Below are 16,449 nucleotides of genomic sequence, written 5' to 3'. Positions count from 1 at the left end.
TCTACAACAGGATCAGCAAACTACAGGCCAAGGGCCAAATATAGCCCACCACTTATTTTTGTAAATAAAGTTTTATTGGAACACAGCCACACATTTGTTTTCACATGGTTGTCTTCACACTACAACGGCAGAGTTGAGTAGCTGTGACAGACTTGTGGCTCGTCAAGCCTAAAATATTTACTATCTGGTAGTTTACAGATAGTTTGCCAACCCTTGTTCTACAACATCTAAAACTGTTGAAAATCAGTATAAATATGTCCGCGAGATAAAAGGTTGACCAACAACCCATAAAATTTGCTTTATGTCACAGTGTGTAGAACAGACTCTGTAGGCAAGCTGTGACAGTACTCCCCTGATTAAAAAGCATCTAACTGGGCTTCCCTGGTGGTGCAGTGGTTAAGAATCCACCTGTCAATGTAGGGGACACGGGTTCGAGCCCTGGTCCGGGAGGATCCCATGTGCTGCAGAGCAGCTAGCCCGTGCACCACAACTGCTGAGCCTGCGCTCTAGGGCCCGCGAGCCACAACTACTGAAGCCCTCGCACCTAGAGCCCATGCTCCGCAACAAGAGAAGCCAGCGCAATGGGAAGCCTGCGCACCACAACAAAGAGTAGCTCCCACTTGCCACAACTGGAGAAAGCCCGCGTGCAGCAACGAAGACCCAATACAGCCAAAAATAAAAACAAATAAATAAATTAATTTTTTTTAAAAAGCATTCTAACCCTCACAGACTGCTGGTGGGAATGTAAAATGGTACAGACACTTTGGAAAACAGTTTGGCATTCCTCAAAAAGTCAAACAGAGTTACCATTTGACCCAGCAGTTCCACTCCTAGGTATAAACCCAAGAGAAATAAAAACAAAACTTGTACGTGAATGCCCATAGCAGGATTAATTATAACAGCCAAAAGATGTAAACCACCCAAATGGCCCATCAATTGACAAATGGATCAACAAATGTGGTCTAGCCACACAACAGGATATTATTGGGCCTTAAAAAAGGAATGAAGTGCTGATACATCTACAACCTGGATGAACCTTGAAAATATTATGCTTAGAAAAAGAAGCCAGTCACAAAAGACATGTTGTATGATTCCATTTGCATGAAATGTCCAGAATAGGTACATCTGCGGAGACAGAAAGTAGATTAGTCATTACCTGGGGTAGGGAAGGATGGGGAGTAAGAGTTAAAATATACAGGGTTTCTTTTGGGGGGTGATGAGAATGTTCAAAAATTTACTATGGTCACCATGCACAACCCTGTGACTATACTAAAAACCACTGAATTGTACACTTTAAACGGGTGAACTGTATGGTATGTGAATTATATCTCAAAAAGGTGTTACCCAAAACAAGGTGTTCTATTAATCTGCTAAAACATCTAAAATCAGAATATTAGAGTGTTATATGTAGGAATACCTCTTAAAAGACAACCAGTCTCTGCTTATACTAAATGACAAGCAGTGTAACAGTACTGAAGAGCAGGCACTTAGACCACGTATACTCAGGTGCAAATCCCCACATTGCCCCTATTATTGCCACTTTGCCCAGGGCAAGTTACTAATCTCTTTATTCCTCAGTTTTCTCATCTGTAAAATGGGGAGGGGGGCGACTGCCTCAAAAGGAAGGTCTGTGGCCAAAGTTAAATTAGAAAAATATAAAGAATTTAACACCATGTCCAGCACATAATGAGCACTCAAACCACAGGATCTGAGAACAACAACAAATTCCTAAAGTTGTCCCTGAAAACTTTAGCTTTATACTTATTGTTTGAATTTTTTATATGTTACCTGTGTCACCAAAACTAAAATAGGAGCTGTGAACCTAAAACTGCTCTAAAGAATAAGGATTATTAATTTAAAAAATAAAATAGGGTGAACATTTTCAAAAACTTTAAGACTTCTTTTATTTTCCCTACCTGTATTCCTCTACTCCCTTTTCTAAATGAGACAGGCCTAAAAAGATTAAATAAGTTACCTAAGAAACTTGAGATCATTCAAGCCCCACCTCCTTTGTAAAGATTTCCCCAATTTCCTTCTCCTACTAGGTGGTCACAGTCTCTGGATTGCTCACTTAACACACACTCCTTCAACTCCTGACTGAGTACTTACTATGTGTCAGTTGCCAAGTTATGCTGAGGATACTAGATGAACAAGTCAGATGCGACCCTGACCTTAACAGGACTTAAGTCTAGTTAGATTAGGTTTTAACTGTTTGTCAAATTCTCTCATGGACCGAGAGGTCCTTGAAGCCAGAGAACTAGGGTATTTGGTGAATAATAATGATAATGGCAATTTAAATAACAACCTTTAGACATTTTACATATACCATGTTATTCAATCCACACAACACCCCTGCAAGGTATATGCTATCACAACCATTTTACATATAAAGAAACTGAGGCTCAGAGAGGTTAACTAACTTGCCCAGGCCCACACAGCTAGAAATGAATGCATAAATGAAAAAAATGAATGAATGTTAATTAGCACCACTAACAGTTTTACACACATGGTAGAAAAGAATGTTCATTTCACCATATTATTTATGTAATAGAGCCTGTGTTTAGCACTGAGAAAGTGCACATTTGGAAATTGTTGAAACTTATCTACATAGCTGCCAAAAGTAATTTGAGTATCTCAGAGACATTCTAGAAATAAAAAATACTTATGCTGCACTTCACAATCACTAATCCATGCAAATGGCTCATGAAGCAGCCATCTTCATTCCTTCTATAAATAAGGAGAAAATGGTGACAATGTACCCAAAGGTTACCAGATCAGATCTTAGGGGGCTGCCTTACAAGCTACAAAGCACTGTGGATCCATATGTTTGGGGGAAAGTAGGTACCAAGCTGAATACAGATTCAACATAGTATATTTTGGATATTATTAAACTACAGAGAGAGAGAGAGAGAACACAATCATCATTCTTAACTGTAAATGATTCAAATATTCAAAACAAAGATAACAAAGTTAAACAACCTATATCAAAAGAAATAAAAAAGAGAATGTGTAACAGAATACAAGAAGTTGAAATGAAATACTATGCACTTAGATACAAAGAAACTGGCTTAAGTGCAACAAAATAATTGTTTCTTATTGTGAGTGGATGTGGACAACTAAAAAAAGCCAATGAACAAATTTAGCTGTGGGGGGCGGTGATGGAGGGAAGAGGGATGTGAAAGGGGAGGAGAGTTCTACAATTTCTGGTCCCAACTGGGACCAGAAACCTTGAGGCAAGGAAGAATTCAGTTCCCTATAGGTGAGGGATTTAATAAAAGAACAATGGTTTGACAAATATCAAGAACTTAAAAGTATCTAAAATTTACTGTCATTTCATTAAAGGTATCCATTTAATTGAAAGTTATGCACCAAGCTTGGGAATCAAAAAGACCTAATTTTAGGAAAGCCAAATGGTTTTCCCTAAAAGCCAGCCATCAGAATCTGCAAAACACAATTCTAGTGAAAAAAAATGTACTCCTTTTTTTTAACCCTAAATATGTTGGTGTTGAGATAGAATCACGGAGAGACAGTATAATATTACCAACATCCACAGAAATGAAGCGAGAATCTCACTTTTTAGTCACACCATGATGGGATATTAAACATTATATTCATTTTGATAGATGTTTTAAATTGCCTCTGTTATAGATAAGCCTTTTCTTGGTCCTCAATCAGTGTGCTGGCATTTTACATTATTGATCTGCCCAACCTCGAGACTTCTGTGATGTCCAGCTATCCCGATTCTTCTAACTCTGTGAGTTATACTCCAAACCACAACACCTCCCCCCCACCGAGCTCCATCACCCCCAAGAACTCATTCATTCATAGTTTAACTTCCACACAGTTGATTCCCAAATATTCACTATCATTCCAGACCTCTCCCCCAAACTCCACCCGTATATTTCCAGCAATGATCACTTAGAAATGGTCTGCACTCAATTCAAAGACAAAGTACCAATCCATATCATGGAATACTGGGCAGCAGGCTAAGGGGAGACAGAGTTAGACAGATATATAGATGGATATGGAAAGGCCATCAGATACACTATTTTCAATGTAAAATGAATATTTCAGTTTTTTTTAACAAAAAACTCCCAGAAAGGTTGTACAAAAACTGGACAATGGTTACCTCTGGAGAACAGAGCTATGGATGGTGGGAGAAAGGAGAGAGATTCACTATTTACCTTTGCATCATCTATATTTTAAAATTCATTTTATAATTTTATAAAAACTAGTTAATTAATTTTAAAAAGTAATGGGGGCTTCCCTGGTGGCGCAGTGGTTGAGAGTCCGCCTGCCGATGCAGGGGACACGGGTTCGTGCCCCGGTCTGGGAAGATCCCACATGCCGCGGAGCAGCTAGGCCCGTGAGCCATGGCCGCTGAGCCTGCGCGTCCGGAGCCTGTGCTCCGCAACGGGAAAGGCCACAACAGTGAGAGGCCCGCGTACCGCAAAAAAAAAAGTAATGGAATATTATTAAATCTCAAAATTGGAAACACATATGAACTTTAAGTCAAAACTATCTTCACAAGCGAAATCTCCCCAGTATAGAAAGTCAAAGAGAGACTCTCCTATGCTGACTTGGGCTCTATAACCAATCATAGCGTAACACAGTCAGCCCTCCACCGGGTTCTGTATTCGCATATTCAACCAACTGTGGATTGAAAATATTCGAAAAAAATTCCAGAAAGTTCCAAAAAGCAAAACTTGAATTTGCCTCTCGGCATCTACTTACATAGAATTTACATTGTATTAGGTATTATAAGTAATCCAGAGATGACTTAAAGTATAAGAGAGGATGTGCATTAGTTACATGCAAATACTATGCCATTATATATAAGGGACTTGAGCATCCACGAATTTTGGTATTAGTGTGTGGGGAGGAGAGGGATCCTAAAACCAATCCCCTCACAGATACCAAGGGACTGGCCATCAGGGTAATTACATTTTACTCAGTTGAAAGATGGGATACCAAGATAAATGGGTGACTCTGAGAGAGAAAGGAGAGCAGGTCCTTTAGCACCTTGAACCCTGCAGTATAAATCCAATGCCATATTTGATGGTTTAGAATCTGCATTCTCAGATGCAACTAAAAAATAAAACCAAAAATGTGAGAGCTGTACACCCCATCAGCTTGTGGCTGCAGTTAGGTACCTGCTCTGCAGCAGTAACTCAGTCACTTGATTACTTAGGTGTGCAGTGTTGGCAGGCAGCTGAGATGCTCACCACTCAGCAGCTGTGGTTCAGGACACAGTTTTCAGAGTCAGAGAAAACAATTTCACTATTTTTATCACAGGATATAGGAATAACTACCCTGTGGAAACAACTCCACCCCACTCCCAACAAACACCTATCTCTGAAACCTCATTACTTCTGGTTTGGCAAGTTAGGAGTAATCAATCAACTATTCTGTCTGTTGGGGCAGGGAAATTGGAAGGAAAAAGCTGGAGAGTAAAAGGGGTGGAGAAAGTTCCAAAACAAATTATATTTTGGATGGATGGTCAAGATTCTACGTTTCCATGCATAAACTTATCAGTTTGGTGGCAAACACTGGTATTTCATTAGAGAGAAAGACAAAAAGAACACAATAGATGAGACAATGAACCGTAGTATGGAACCTCTACTGAAGAGGTAAGAAATTTAACCAGAAAGTTGAACAATTAAAATTTGCAGTAAATAGGGAATTCCCTGGCAGTCCAGTGGTTAGCACTCCACGCTTCCACTGCAGCGTGCCCGAGTTCAATTGCTGGTCAGGGAACTAAGATCCCACAAGCCGTGTGGCACGGCCAAGAAAAAATTTTTGCAGTAAATAAACTCTGAAAATGAAGACATATGCCTTATTTTAAGGAAACTCACTGCAGCATTTTCACAACTGGAATCAACAGCAGAATGCAGCATGAAATGAACGGACCTTAGAACTGGTAGGATTCCCATGTGATCTTGGGCAAGTTACTCACCCCCCTCTGAATCTCAGTGTTTTCTGTAAAATGGGAACAATGAAAGGAGATAACATATGTAAAATGCCTCATATTAGAAGGCATAAATGGCAACTCCCCTTACCAAGTAGGCATGTTAAGTTATAAAAGATTTTTTTTTTACTTGTGGACAATCTATGTCAAAGTTCCTTTAAACTGCTTCTGCCACATTTAAAATGTGAAAACATTTACAAAAATGCAATAATTCAACGACAATCTCAAAAAGTTAGGTACACTTGCTTCTTTAATTTATTGAGTAGAGGTGTAACTGGAGATGGCTGAAAGAATTTTCAATTTAAAGGAAATATCCAGAAACACAAGGGACATTAGAGAGATGTAGTATGGCAGGTGAAACTGTTGCAGATACAAGGGGAAAATGGAAAGGGGTGAACTGCATGTGTCAAGGCCATAGAACACGTCAGTCATGGAAGGTAAGGGAATCACAGGAAGCATTTATGAAGACAATGTGCAAACCACACTTCAGGAACTCCAAGTCCTAACGCAGTCTGTAAAAAGCGTACGTGAAGATACTCTGAGAAGGTTGTGCACAGGCAGAAAAGCAACTGAGGGGCTCAGTTCCCTCCAAAGTGGTCCCAGAATCAAACTCCATCATCAGGAATCAACACTGCTTACCTCCTTCCAGTAAGGCCTGCCCCACAGCTTGGATCATCCTGGGGCACCAGCACTTTAGCCGGTGACTGTGTTTCTTTTCCCTTGTTACATGACTGTCACTCTGATCAAGCACTTCTTTCGTGGAACATATACTCATTTCTGGAAAAATCTTGGTTCCTTCAGGCTCACACTTGACCTTTTCCTAACATTAAAAACTCGTTTACCTGGGGCTTTCCCTGGTGGCGCAGTGGTTGAGAGTCCGCCTGCCGATGCAGGGGACACGGGTTCGTGCCCCAGTCCAGGAAGATCCCACGTGCCGCGGAGCGGCTGGGCCCATGAGCCATGGCCGCTGGGCCTGCGCATCCGGAGCCTGTGCTCCGCAACGGGAGCGGCCACAGCAGTGAGAGGCCCGCGTACCGCAAAAAAAAAAAAAAAAAAACTCGTTTACCTACCATGTCTAGCTAAAATTCCCAGGGAAGGTGTTCCAACATGACGTAACACTCCCCCGTGTGGTACTAGAAACCCAAATCACTGGGCAAATCAATATATGTGAAAGCCATAGTAATTGGGACAAATTAGCAAAGCTGAATTTTTCTCTATGCTAAATTATATATTTTACATATTATTAATCTGGTATTTACATAAAGGCTGCATTTAACTCAATTCTCTGGCAAACAGCATTACTGGAATTGCAAGTATGAGATTTAAAGTATATAAGCAACTTAACTATACCCTTTTAATAGAGTGTATGTCCAAACACAATCCATACTAAACTGATAGATTTCTTAACATTAAATTAAGTCATTATAGTAGACAGCCATCATCAACTGTTATCGAAGCAATCCTTGTTCTGATTGTCATCAGACAATCACCATATTAGCATTAGATGAGTGTCATAAATCAATGTGAATCTTAAAAGACCCAAAAAAATCAAAGCCAAACATAGGCTGAAACAAAATTCTTATACAATAAGACTCAGGAACACAATGTAGAGAAAAAAAAAAAAATCCACGTCTTGGTCTTTTGGCTTCAATACTTCCCCCAAAACATTTATTCTAGTTTTTAAAAACCGTAAGCCTCTGAAAAGCCAGTCCCAAAATATTACATACATAACCTAAGTTTTAAACCAATGACTCTCAATCATAGCTGCACATGAGAATCACTTCGAGAGCGTTAAAAAAAAAATACCAATGACCAGGACCCACTTCCAGAGATTCTGATTTCATTGCTCTGACACAAGGCCCTTGAACTGATCTTTTTAAAAGCTCCCCTGGTGATTCTAATATGTAGCCAGGTGGAGAACCACTACTTTAATACAGCCTTTTGGGACAATAATTGCTCTGAGGTTGATAAACATGCTTTTTGCCTTTTAATGAGATTTTATTAAAACTACTCAATTCATTCCATAGCTAATGAGCAACTGTTACATTGCAGGCACTGTGTTAAGAGAAAGATGTGTAAGATATATTCCCTGCCCTCAAGAAGCTCCCTGTTAGCTAGGTAGAGAGACCCATAAATAAGTAACTGTAATTAAATATGATAAGTGCTCTTGAGGTGTAAGCAAATACAGCATGCCTCACAAACTTGCATGTCATCCTTGAGCAGGGGTCATGCTGCATCATTCCAATTTTAGTTTATGTCCTACCAAAGCAGGAAAGTCAGAAGTTACAGGTTACTAAATACTGAGGCAAATATTCAGCCTACACAAGGCGAAAAGTGTGCATTTTGCTACTCTCTCTCACAGAAACTGCTGTACCATGAAGGTAGGCATTTCTGTGGTTTAATTTGGATGAATCATTCTAAAATTTCCTTCGTGTAATATTACTGATTATGCACTTGCCTATAAAACCATCAATTTGCAAAAGATACAGTAAATGCTTAGGACCATAAAAATTAGCTGATTACCTCTATTTGCATAATACCTTTCCTTTCCAGTAATTGCTACATTTGCTAAGACAAGAAGTTTTAGGACAATGACAGCATTGGAGATTTGTCTCAGTCTCTTGAAAGATGTTACATGGGAAAATGTCATGGAAACAATAGGCATTCAAGGACCATTTGTAAGACTTTCAAAAATAAAAAGCACAGGGGAAAAGAGTTTAAATTTTTTTAAAAAAGATATGGCATCCTCCCAATATTCATAATGGATCAGGCACCCGATTCCCTGTAAGTTAATGGATGAGTGAGTGAGTAGATAAGTAGTGAGGCAGGTGAGTGTGTGGTCAACTGATGGTAAAAAGGTGAAATCCATTTTAAAGCACTTCAGTGAAAATTTAAACCTGTTAAGCCCTAGGGGTCAAAAACAACTTGTGATGCTAATTTGTTATAAAAGAAAAATCACAATTCCAGAGAACCTGGATAGAAATCAACCAGGTTTTCAGTACAAGTGAGGGCTTTCTGTTTAAATCCAGAGTTGAACAAATTCTGAGTTAAAATGCATGCTGTCAGAGACGCTCTAAGAAAATCTCAAGTGAATTTCAATTTCCAGATCAATATATGCTGAGACAATTTACCGGAGAAAACCTTCAACCTTTACACAGGGTGAGGAACACTATCATTACATTCTCTGCCACAAAGGCTACCTTGAATTCATTATTTCACGGAATGACATATTATAAGCGGCACTGGCCAAGTCAGATTTTGTAGGATACGAATGAGAGTTCACGTTCGCAGTAGTTAAGATAGCCATAGAGGAACTATCACCTCAAAATTAGCTTGCTCCCCATCCTTATGCAGCTCTGAAGCAACAGAGGAGATGAATCTAGTCCTACCAGAGGCGTTTCCTGAAAATATTCTATCAATTATAAGTCAGCAGAATACTGACTGAGCTAATGTGACGCTGACCACTTCTTTTCGATATCCAAAGAGTCACATCATCACTCTTTCAGACCTCAAGGAATCAGAACTAGTTACTAACATTGATTCAATGATGCCTATTTTCCGTTATCACAACAGAATTAACATTTTAATCTCACATTTTCCGATTATGACTCTGCTGGCTCATTTAATCAAATATAACTAAGACACAACAAACATCATTCCCCCCATGCACACACACACACACACATAATTATTTGGGGGCTTTGGGGAAACATCTAATTTACCTTCACTGGGTGCCAAGAATGAAGAAACCAAGGAGATTTTTTTTGACATATTTGTCTCTCTAGAACTGTGCTATTCACATATGGCTATTGAGCACTTGAAATGTGGCTAATCCAAATGAGGAACTGAATTTTTCATTTTATTTAATTTTAATTTTAATTTAGAAAGATACTTGATTTAGTTACTAGAAAACTTTTAGGTATGTTTAGAACAACTTGGGTATGTGAATCTACTTTTGCAAATGCAAATTTTATGAAACTTAAATACAGAACAAGTATTTACGATGACAATTTAGCTTAGTGTCAGAATTGAGATGTGTGGTTAGTGTAAAATACACATTGGATTTTGAAGAGTAAGTATGAAAGAAAGGATGTAAAATAGCTCACTAATGATTTCTATACTGACTACATGTTGAAGTGATAATAGTCTGGATCTATTGGTAAAAGAAAATATTTTATTAAAATTAATTGCACCCACTTGCTTTTAATCTTTTTAATGTGGCTATTAGAAATTTTACATATATAAAATTACATATGGGGCTCACATTATATATTTTTTGGACCACTCTGCTTTAGAGCACTTCCACAACCACTTTACCAGGGCGCATTTGGATATCCTTCTTCCAGTAGACAGGCTGGTCATGTAACAATAGGGGCAAGGAGTAACACCTCCTTGTATCAACTGGGTCTGAGGAAAGTGTGTAGCAAGCTCTACCCACAATTTCACCATGTGAGGAGACACTGTAATACCCCAGCATGAAAGGAAAATAATAAGTTATCAGCACTTAAACAAATTGAAATCCAGTACTGCAGACAACTTAAAAGAGATAGAGCCAACTGCTCTAAGGTCTTGCTATCATTTCCCAACTGCGGACCTTAAAATAGACGATAAAGCACCGCTTCCAAAAAGAGGCAAAATATTTCAACGGTAGCTATCTAGTAATCCTTAATAACTAAGCAAAAATTTCTCTTAAATCTTATCTCCTCAACTTCTAAAGCCACAGAATACACGCTGAACTAGGAAATGAACTTCAGATCGCCAGCATTTCCCTCACAAGCAAATTAGCAGGATTGTGCACTTGGAATACTGTTTGACAAGAATGAAAAGGAAACTATTCAAAACAGATTTAAGGAATGGACAATTAGATGAGGAACTGCAGATTTAATTCTCAATCAGCACTGTGATTAATCTGATTCCCTGCTTTTCCCTAGTGTAATTATACAACACAGATGAAAGGATGAGCATTTGGACTGTCAGTTCTATATTCTGGACCAGCCCGGTGACTCAAAGCAGACGGCGCTACCACGCTAAGCACCATCCCAACAACAGTCGAGGGAAGCCTCGAACACTGATTTAACAGTCATTGCATAACGAGGCATTAAAAATTCGGAAACCCCCAACTCTTTCCACGTTGGTCTACACCAGGTGAAAAATTTGCTGAAACTGAACGCACCCCGTCTTAAATGGCCCCCTCCAATCCGGGCATGGGGTGAACACAAAGGCATCTATCTAATACCCTGCACAATAGACACACACCCCACAATTTAAAACCCTGGACGTTCTTTCTCTATCTCTCCACGGAAGCAAAGGAAATGCAAGCTGCTCTTTTCGTTAATGGTCTGTGGTACACGCAAGGTAACAATAAGCCCAACTGTTCCCAGGAAGCAACTATAAAATTGGCTCTGCCACGTCCCTGTGCAACCGTCAGATAAAATGCCGACAGGAGATTTCAGCCAGCCCCACGCCTCATGGGGTGGCCAACCTCGGCTCGTCGGCCTCCACGGATCGCCGAGAAGCCCCCAGACAACCACCCCGCGGGGGGTCCAGGTACACGTCTATAAATACTCCCGGGTGAGGAGGACGAGGGAGGAGGGGGGCAGGGCAGGGGGCAGGCCCCGGGCGGGTGCGTGCGGGTGCGGGAGGGACCCAGGCATCACTGAAATGCATTTTCCCACACTCCCGCTCCCTCGCGTGGAGACTTACTTGCCGATCACCTCGCACAGCTCGTACACATCCTCGAACAGCACGTCGTCGTCGGCCATGGTCCGGAGGGGACAGTGGCCGCAGCGTGGAGGGCTCCGAAAACGGGGGTGGGGGCGCCAAAGAGCTCAGTGCCCGGCCCCTGGCTCGCCTCCTCCCCTCAGGACCCGCGAGCCCTCGGTGCCGAGGACACTCGAGCGGGGCGGCGAGGCCCGGAGACTGCGGCGCCTTCCTCTGCGGGCGACCGCCCCGGCGCGGGCGGCAGGGCCGGGGCGCTGGAGCGAGGGCGGCCCGGGCCCGGCGCCGCCCGCCCGCCCGCTGCTCCTCGCGCTGCTCGGGCCGCGCTGCCCGGCGTGCGGATCCTCGGGGACCGCGCGGCGCCTCGCTCTCCTCTCGTCAGCCCGCGCGGGCCGCGAGGGCCGCGACCGCTCCCTCGGTCGAGGCAGGCTCCGGCGCGGCGCGGGGCAGCTCGGGCTACAGGGGGGGCCGCGGCAGGACCATGGAGGGAAGATCGCCGCGGAGGGAGGTGGCGGCGGCAGATCGGCGCTGGGGACCAGGAGGCGGCGGCAGAGACGCTTCCCTCCTCCTTCCTCCTCCTTCTGCCGCCGCCGCCCGCCCCGCCTGGGAGTGGGAGGGGGCTTCGCGGGACTGGCTCTCCGTGCGGGCGGGAGCCGCGGCCGCCGCCTTCAGCTCCTCTTCCGCCGCCTCGGGCCGCCGACCAGCTCGCGAGCCCCGAGCACCCTCCTCGCGCACACGAGCCCTCCTCCCACTCCGGCCGCACGGCTTCCAGAACCACAGGCCCCGCCCACTCCAGCCCGTCGGGAGGCGGTGGCCCAGGGAAAGAGCCCGGGCAGAGCGGCGCAATGCGCCCGCCGCGGGCCACGTCACGGCAAACCGGCGGGCGCCGGGAATCTAGAAGGGGCGGGGGGCTGAGGCACGCGGGCGGGCGTCTGCTTAGGCGGGGGGCGGGGCGGGGTCGTCACCCCCGCGACCAAGCAGCGGAAGGGGTCGGTGGACAAAAGGCTTGCGACCGAACGCACTTCCTTGGCTCTCTGAGGCGAGAGGCTCGGAAGCCGGCCCGCTCCCTCCTTTTGTAACCAAGAGAAGCCTTTCCCAGTTTCTGCTGGGGGAGGAGGCTGGGAAAGGGTCCTAATGAATGGGAAAGCAAGAACAGAGGCGGCGAGGTTGTCACTCCAGATCTCGCTAGGCGGCTGATGCTTTTAGTGCCACTGTCACTCTTTAATGAAAACGAGGGCTGTGGATGAAGTGTTGTCCACCTACAAGAAAAGGACCAAACAAAAACTGTCCAGGAAGATGTGCAACAACAAATGGCAATTTACAGAGACAGCTTCTCCCGCATTCTGCCCCAAACTCAAATATCTATCCAGCGCCTACACCCACTAGAGACAGCCTAGAGAGAGGTCAGGAAAGCAGGGTCATACAGAGACTTTAAACCCCTTTGTATATTGCCCCCTCCCAAATTCCCACTACCTACTCTGCTCCTTTTACTCCCTACGAATGTTAGGCATGTCAGGATAAAAATGCAACTAGAGGGAGTGTATGGTACAGGGTCAGCCAGGGAGTGAGGTTATGGGTGTTGCCGCTGTTAGGTTGTATTCAATATGAAGATTTCTGTTCAACTGAGCATGTGCGGAATGAGCCAACGCCATCAGACAGGTATATGCCTCAGTTGAGGACCAATAAAAAGAAAAAGAAAGTCTTTGTTCCTCTGCACAGCAGAAGTGCCCGATTAGTTCATAAATCAGCTTCTAGAAATCATCTGGTAAAATTCTCAGTACGGTAATTAAAACAAAAAGAAGAAGAGAAAGAAAGAAAGAAAAAAGATAGTATTTACCAAAGAGTGTGAGGGGGTGGAGACAGCCTATTTTCTCTTCAGAAACGTTTTCTGCAAACCCTTGACCACTCCGTTAAGAGGCTGAGAAATTTGCCAGTGTTAAAGATTTGAGTACTAGACCTTTTTTAACAATGCAAATCAGAGGGAAAATGTAATTGTATGCGAAGGTTTTCCTCCTTTTCCAAAGAGGTTGTGCATTCTCTAGAGAAGGGAGCTTTAGAGCCCGGGAAACATTGCCTCCATTGAGGGGTCCCACAGCTCCAAGTCACTCACTCCAAATTGGCATGTCCACCTGGTACCTAGTGAATAAGGTGTTACTCCATTCTGCCTTGAAGTGTACAGCGACCCTCACCTTGTCAGCTTCATTTCCTTTCCCCAGTCTAAGTCAGAGCTATGCCAAGTCTTGTCGACTTCATTTTGGGGTTTGTTATCTTCCACAGGAACTTATGCTCAGAGGTTGAAAAGGACAATGACAAAATAAAACAAAAGAAGTGAAGTTGAATAAAAAAGACGACTACAGAGATAGGTTTGCATTCTGCTCATGGAATCACAGCAGGTTTTCGATTTGGAAAGAGCCTTAGAGGTCGGCCAGTCCCACTCTGTCATTTACAGATGTGGGGTATGCCACCATGATTGGCCTAATTTGGCATTCCCTGGTCTCTGGCCTTGAATGGTGCAAGGTCTTCCAGTCAGCTCAAAGCTCAGGACTTTCCCCTCACTATGGATGTGAAACACTCTGTTTCTCTCCACCCCATCCCCCAACCATCACGCTGGCCTTGAATAAAGAGTGATGCACCCTCATTCGCTGCCAGCAGACATCTTGTGCCCATGAGGGTAGTCAGACCTAAGATGAAGGTGAAACTGAGGGGCAGCAGGGTGGAGATGTCCTCAATGACGTTATCAATCTCTTGTTTAGCCAACTCTCTACACTTTCCCATCATATAAGGCAATGAATTTCCTTACTGTTAAAGCCATTTTGAGTTGGGTTTTCTGTTACTTTCAAAGGAAGCATCTGACTAATGGTACAACAGATGAAAAAAAAAGTTCAGAGACAAATATATGTCCATGGTCACGTACTTAGCTCAGCATCTAATCTGAACCTAGATCTCCCAGCTTCCAGTGTGGTATTTAGTGATACTGAAGTCCTCTGTAATACAAATCCCTCAGAACTTGTACCATGCTTTGTGGCTAGATGTAGCCCCTCTGTTTTCTACAATTAAAATGACCAAGGCTTTTAAATGAAGTTAATTCTTCTCTGGGTTTCTTCCAAAAACCCAATACTCTTCAAATACGGCACACGTATAAATGATCAGGTGTCTATAATTTAGTTCCATTTTAGTTTCCATGAAGAAAGTGTTAACTAGGCGCATCAGTTAGATTGTGTTCAGATGTTAATAATTGAATACTCAATAACAGTGGTATAAACAAATGGGAGGACTTACCTTTCTCCTATAGCAAGGAGTCTGGAGGTGGGTGGTTACTAACATTGTTACTCTACGGTGTCATCAGTGACCTAGGTTCTTTCTTTCCACTCTGCCATCCTTGACATGTTAGCTTCTCATTCTCAGGCATGTTGCTTCATCATTACAAGATGACTGCCACAATTTCCAACATCAAAGTGCGTTCAAAGGCAGGAATCAGGAAGGCGGCAAGGGTAGGCAAGGCCGTTTTGCTCCCTCTCCCATCTCTTGTTAGGGAAAGAAAATATCCTTTCCCCATCTCACTGGCCAGAACAGTCACATGGCAACTTTCACCTGCAAGAGAAGCTGGGGATGCGGGGATCTGACTTTTCCTGCCTATTCTTTGAAGGTGGGCAAGGGAGAAGTAGGTGGGGAATTGGCTCTGGCAGCCAATCAGCAGTATTTCCCATACTATGAAAATCATCAATGAATTAATTCTCTATCGTCATTATGATGTAGATATACGCTGAGTATATAACTGGTAAGTCTTTTAAAAATTCAGAAACATTAAAAGACCCACAAGGATGGGGTTGCTGTTAAACCAATTTGATTCTCAGATGTCAGTGAAAATCTTCAGTGACCTTGAGGTATTGGACTTCACAGTTGCATTAGACATTCTCAGGTTGTTAGGCTCCCACATAATTTCAACATGACACCGATAGACAAGGGGAAAACACGCTCTACAGAAATATTAGCATGAGTACAACACAGAGGTTGGCGTGGCACGGGGTTAATTTACACAATTCAGGGTGCAGCCTCATTCTGTAGCTATGATTGTTTAAGCATATAAATTATTACTGAATTAATGAATAAAATTAAGAATGGCATGATCTTAAACCGGAATAAAGTTATTTCCTGGTGGTGTAAGCATGATGCTCTAAGCTCAAATGAAAGCCACCATCAGTCTCTCCAGAAAAAGCTGCATACACTAAACTTATACTCCGATTCATGTGGCAAATCATTTATTTTATATTCATTCAATGAATGTCTGTGGTAACCACTGAGGCTAGAGCTACAAATGAGGCAGACATGGTCTCTGCCCACTCCAAGTTTTGTTCTAGAAGAAAACAAGTAACAGACAGGTAATTACAATTAAGAGTGATGGTCGTTAGGGTGTGGGAAGTACGGGGAGTAACTAGCCAAGGGACCTATGGGTCACTGAAGGCCCAACTGAAGAAATGTTTAAATGAAGACTGAAGAAAGAATAGAATTCACCAGATGAAAGGAGTGGGGGCCAGTTGATTCTAGGTAGATGAGGACAGCATTTATGAAGTCCTGGAAATGAGCAAGAATTATGCTATTTTGGAAGAAGAACATGATCTTTTGGAGAAGTAGGTCGTGGCTGGATCACAGAGTGTAGAAAGAAAGCGTGTCAGGGTGGGGGTGGGGGGGTTCGAGAAATAAGCAGCGACCAGAGAGCAGAATGCATCGAATGCCATTTTTAAGAGTTGACCCATTAAAAGACT

The 16,449-nt window shown here is 43.0% G+C and overlaps 1 protein-coding gene and 1 pseudogene across 14 annotated transcripts in view; both read right to left on the bottom strand.

Moving 5' to 3' along the window:
- The window catches only part of CASK (calcium/calmodulin dependent serine protein kinase), a 389,881-nt gene extending 377,652 nt beyond the window's left edge, over positions 1–12,229 (bottom strand). For 11 of the 14 annotated variants that reach the window (XM_073799310.1, XM_073799308.1, XM_019943586.3 and 8 more), the window contains exon 1: positions 11,672–12,228. In XM_073799310.1, coding sequence (XP_073655411.1) covers positions 11,672–11,730 — 59 coding nt within the window. In that variant the 5' untranslated portion in view covers positions 11,731–12,228. Of the gene's footprint in view, positions 1–11,671 lie in introns of all 14 variants that reach the window. The other 3 variants (XM_073799304.1, XM_073799307.1, XM_073799309.1) reach the window with 1 other exon arrangement.
- LOC117310457 (U6 spliceosomal RNA) lies at positions 8,147–8,241 on the bottom strand (annotated as a pseudogene).
- Positions 12,230–16,449: the final 4,220 nt, after the last annotated feature.

The sequence above is a fragment of the Tursiops truncatus genome, chromosome X, assembly GCF_011762595.2.
Source record: "Tursiops truncatus isolate mTurTru1 chromosome X, mTurTru1.mat.Y, whole genome shotgun sequence".
Taxonomy (NCBI): domain Eukaryota; kingdom Metazoa; phylum Chordata; class Mammalia; order Artiodactyla; family Delphinidae; genus Tursiops; species Tursiops truncatus.
The sequence above is the reverse complement of the archived record's forward strand: the minus strand, read 5'-3'. Positions and strand labels throughout refer to the sequence as shown.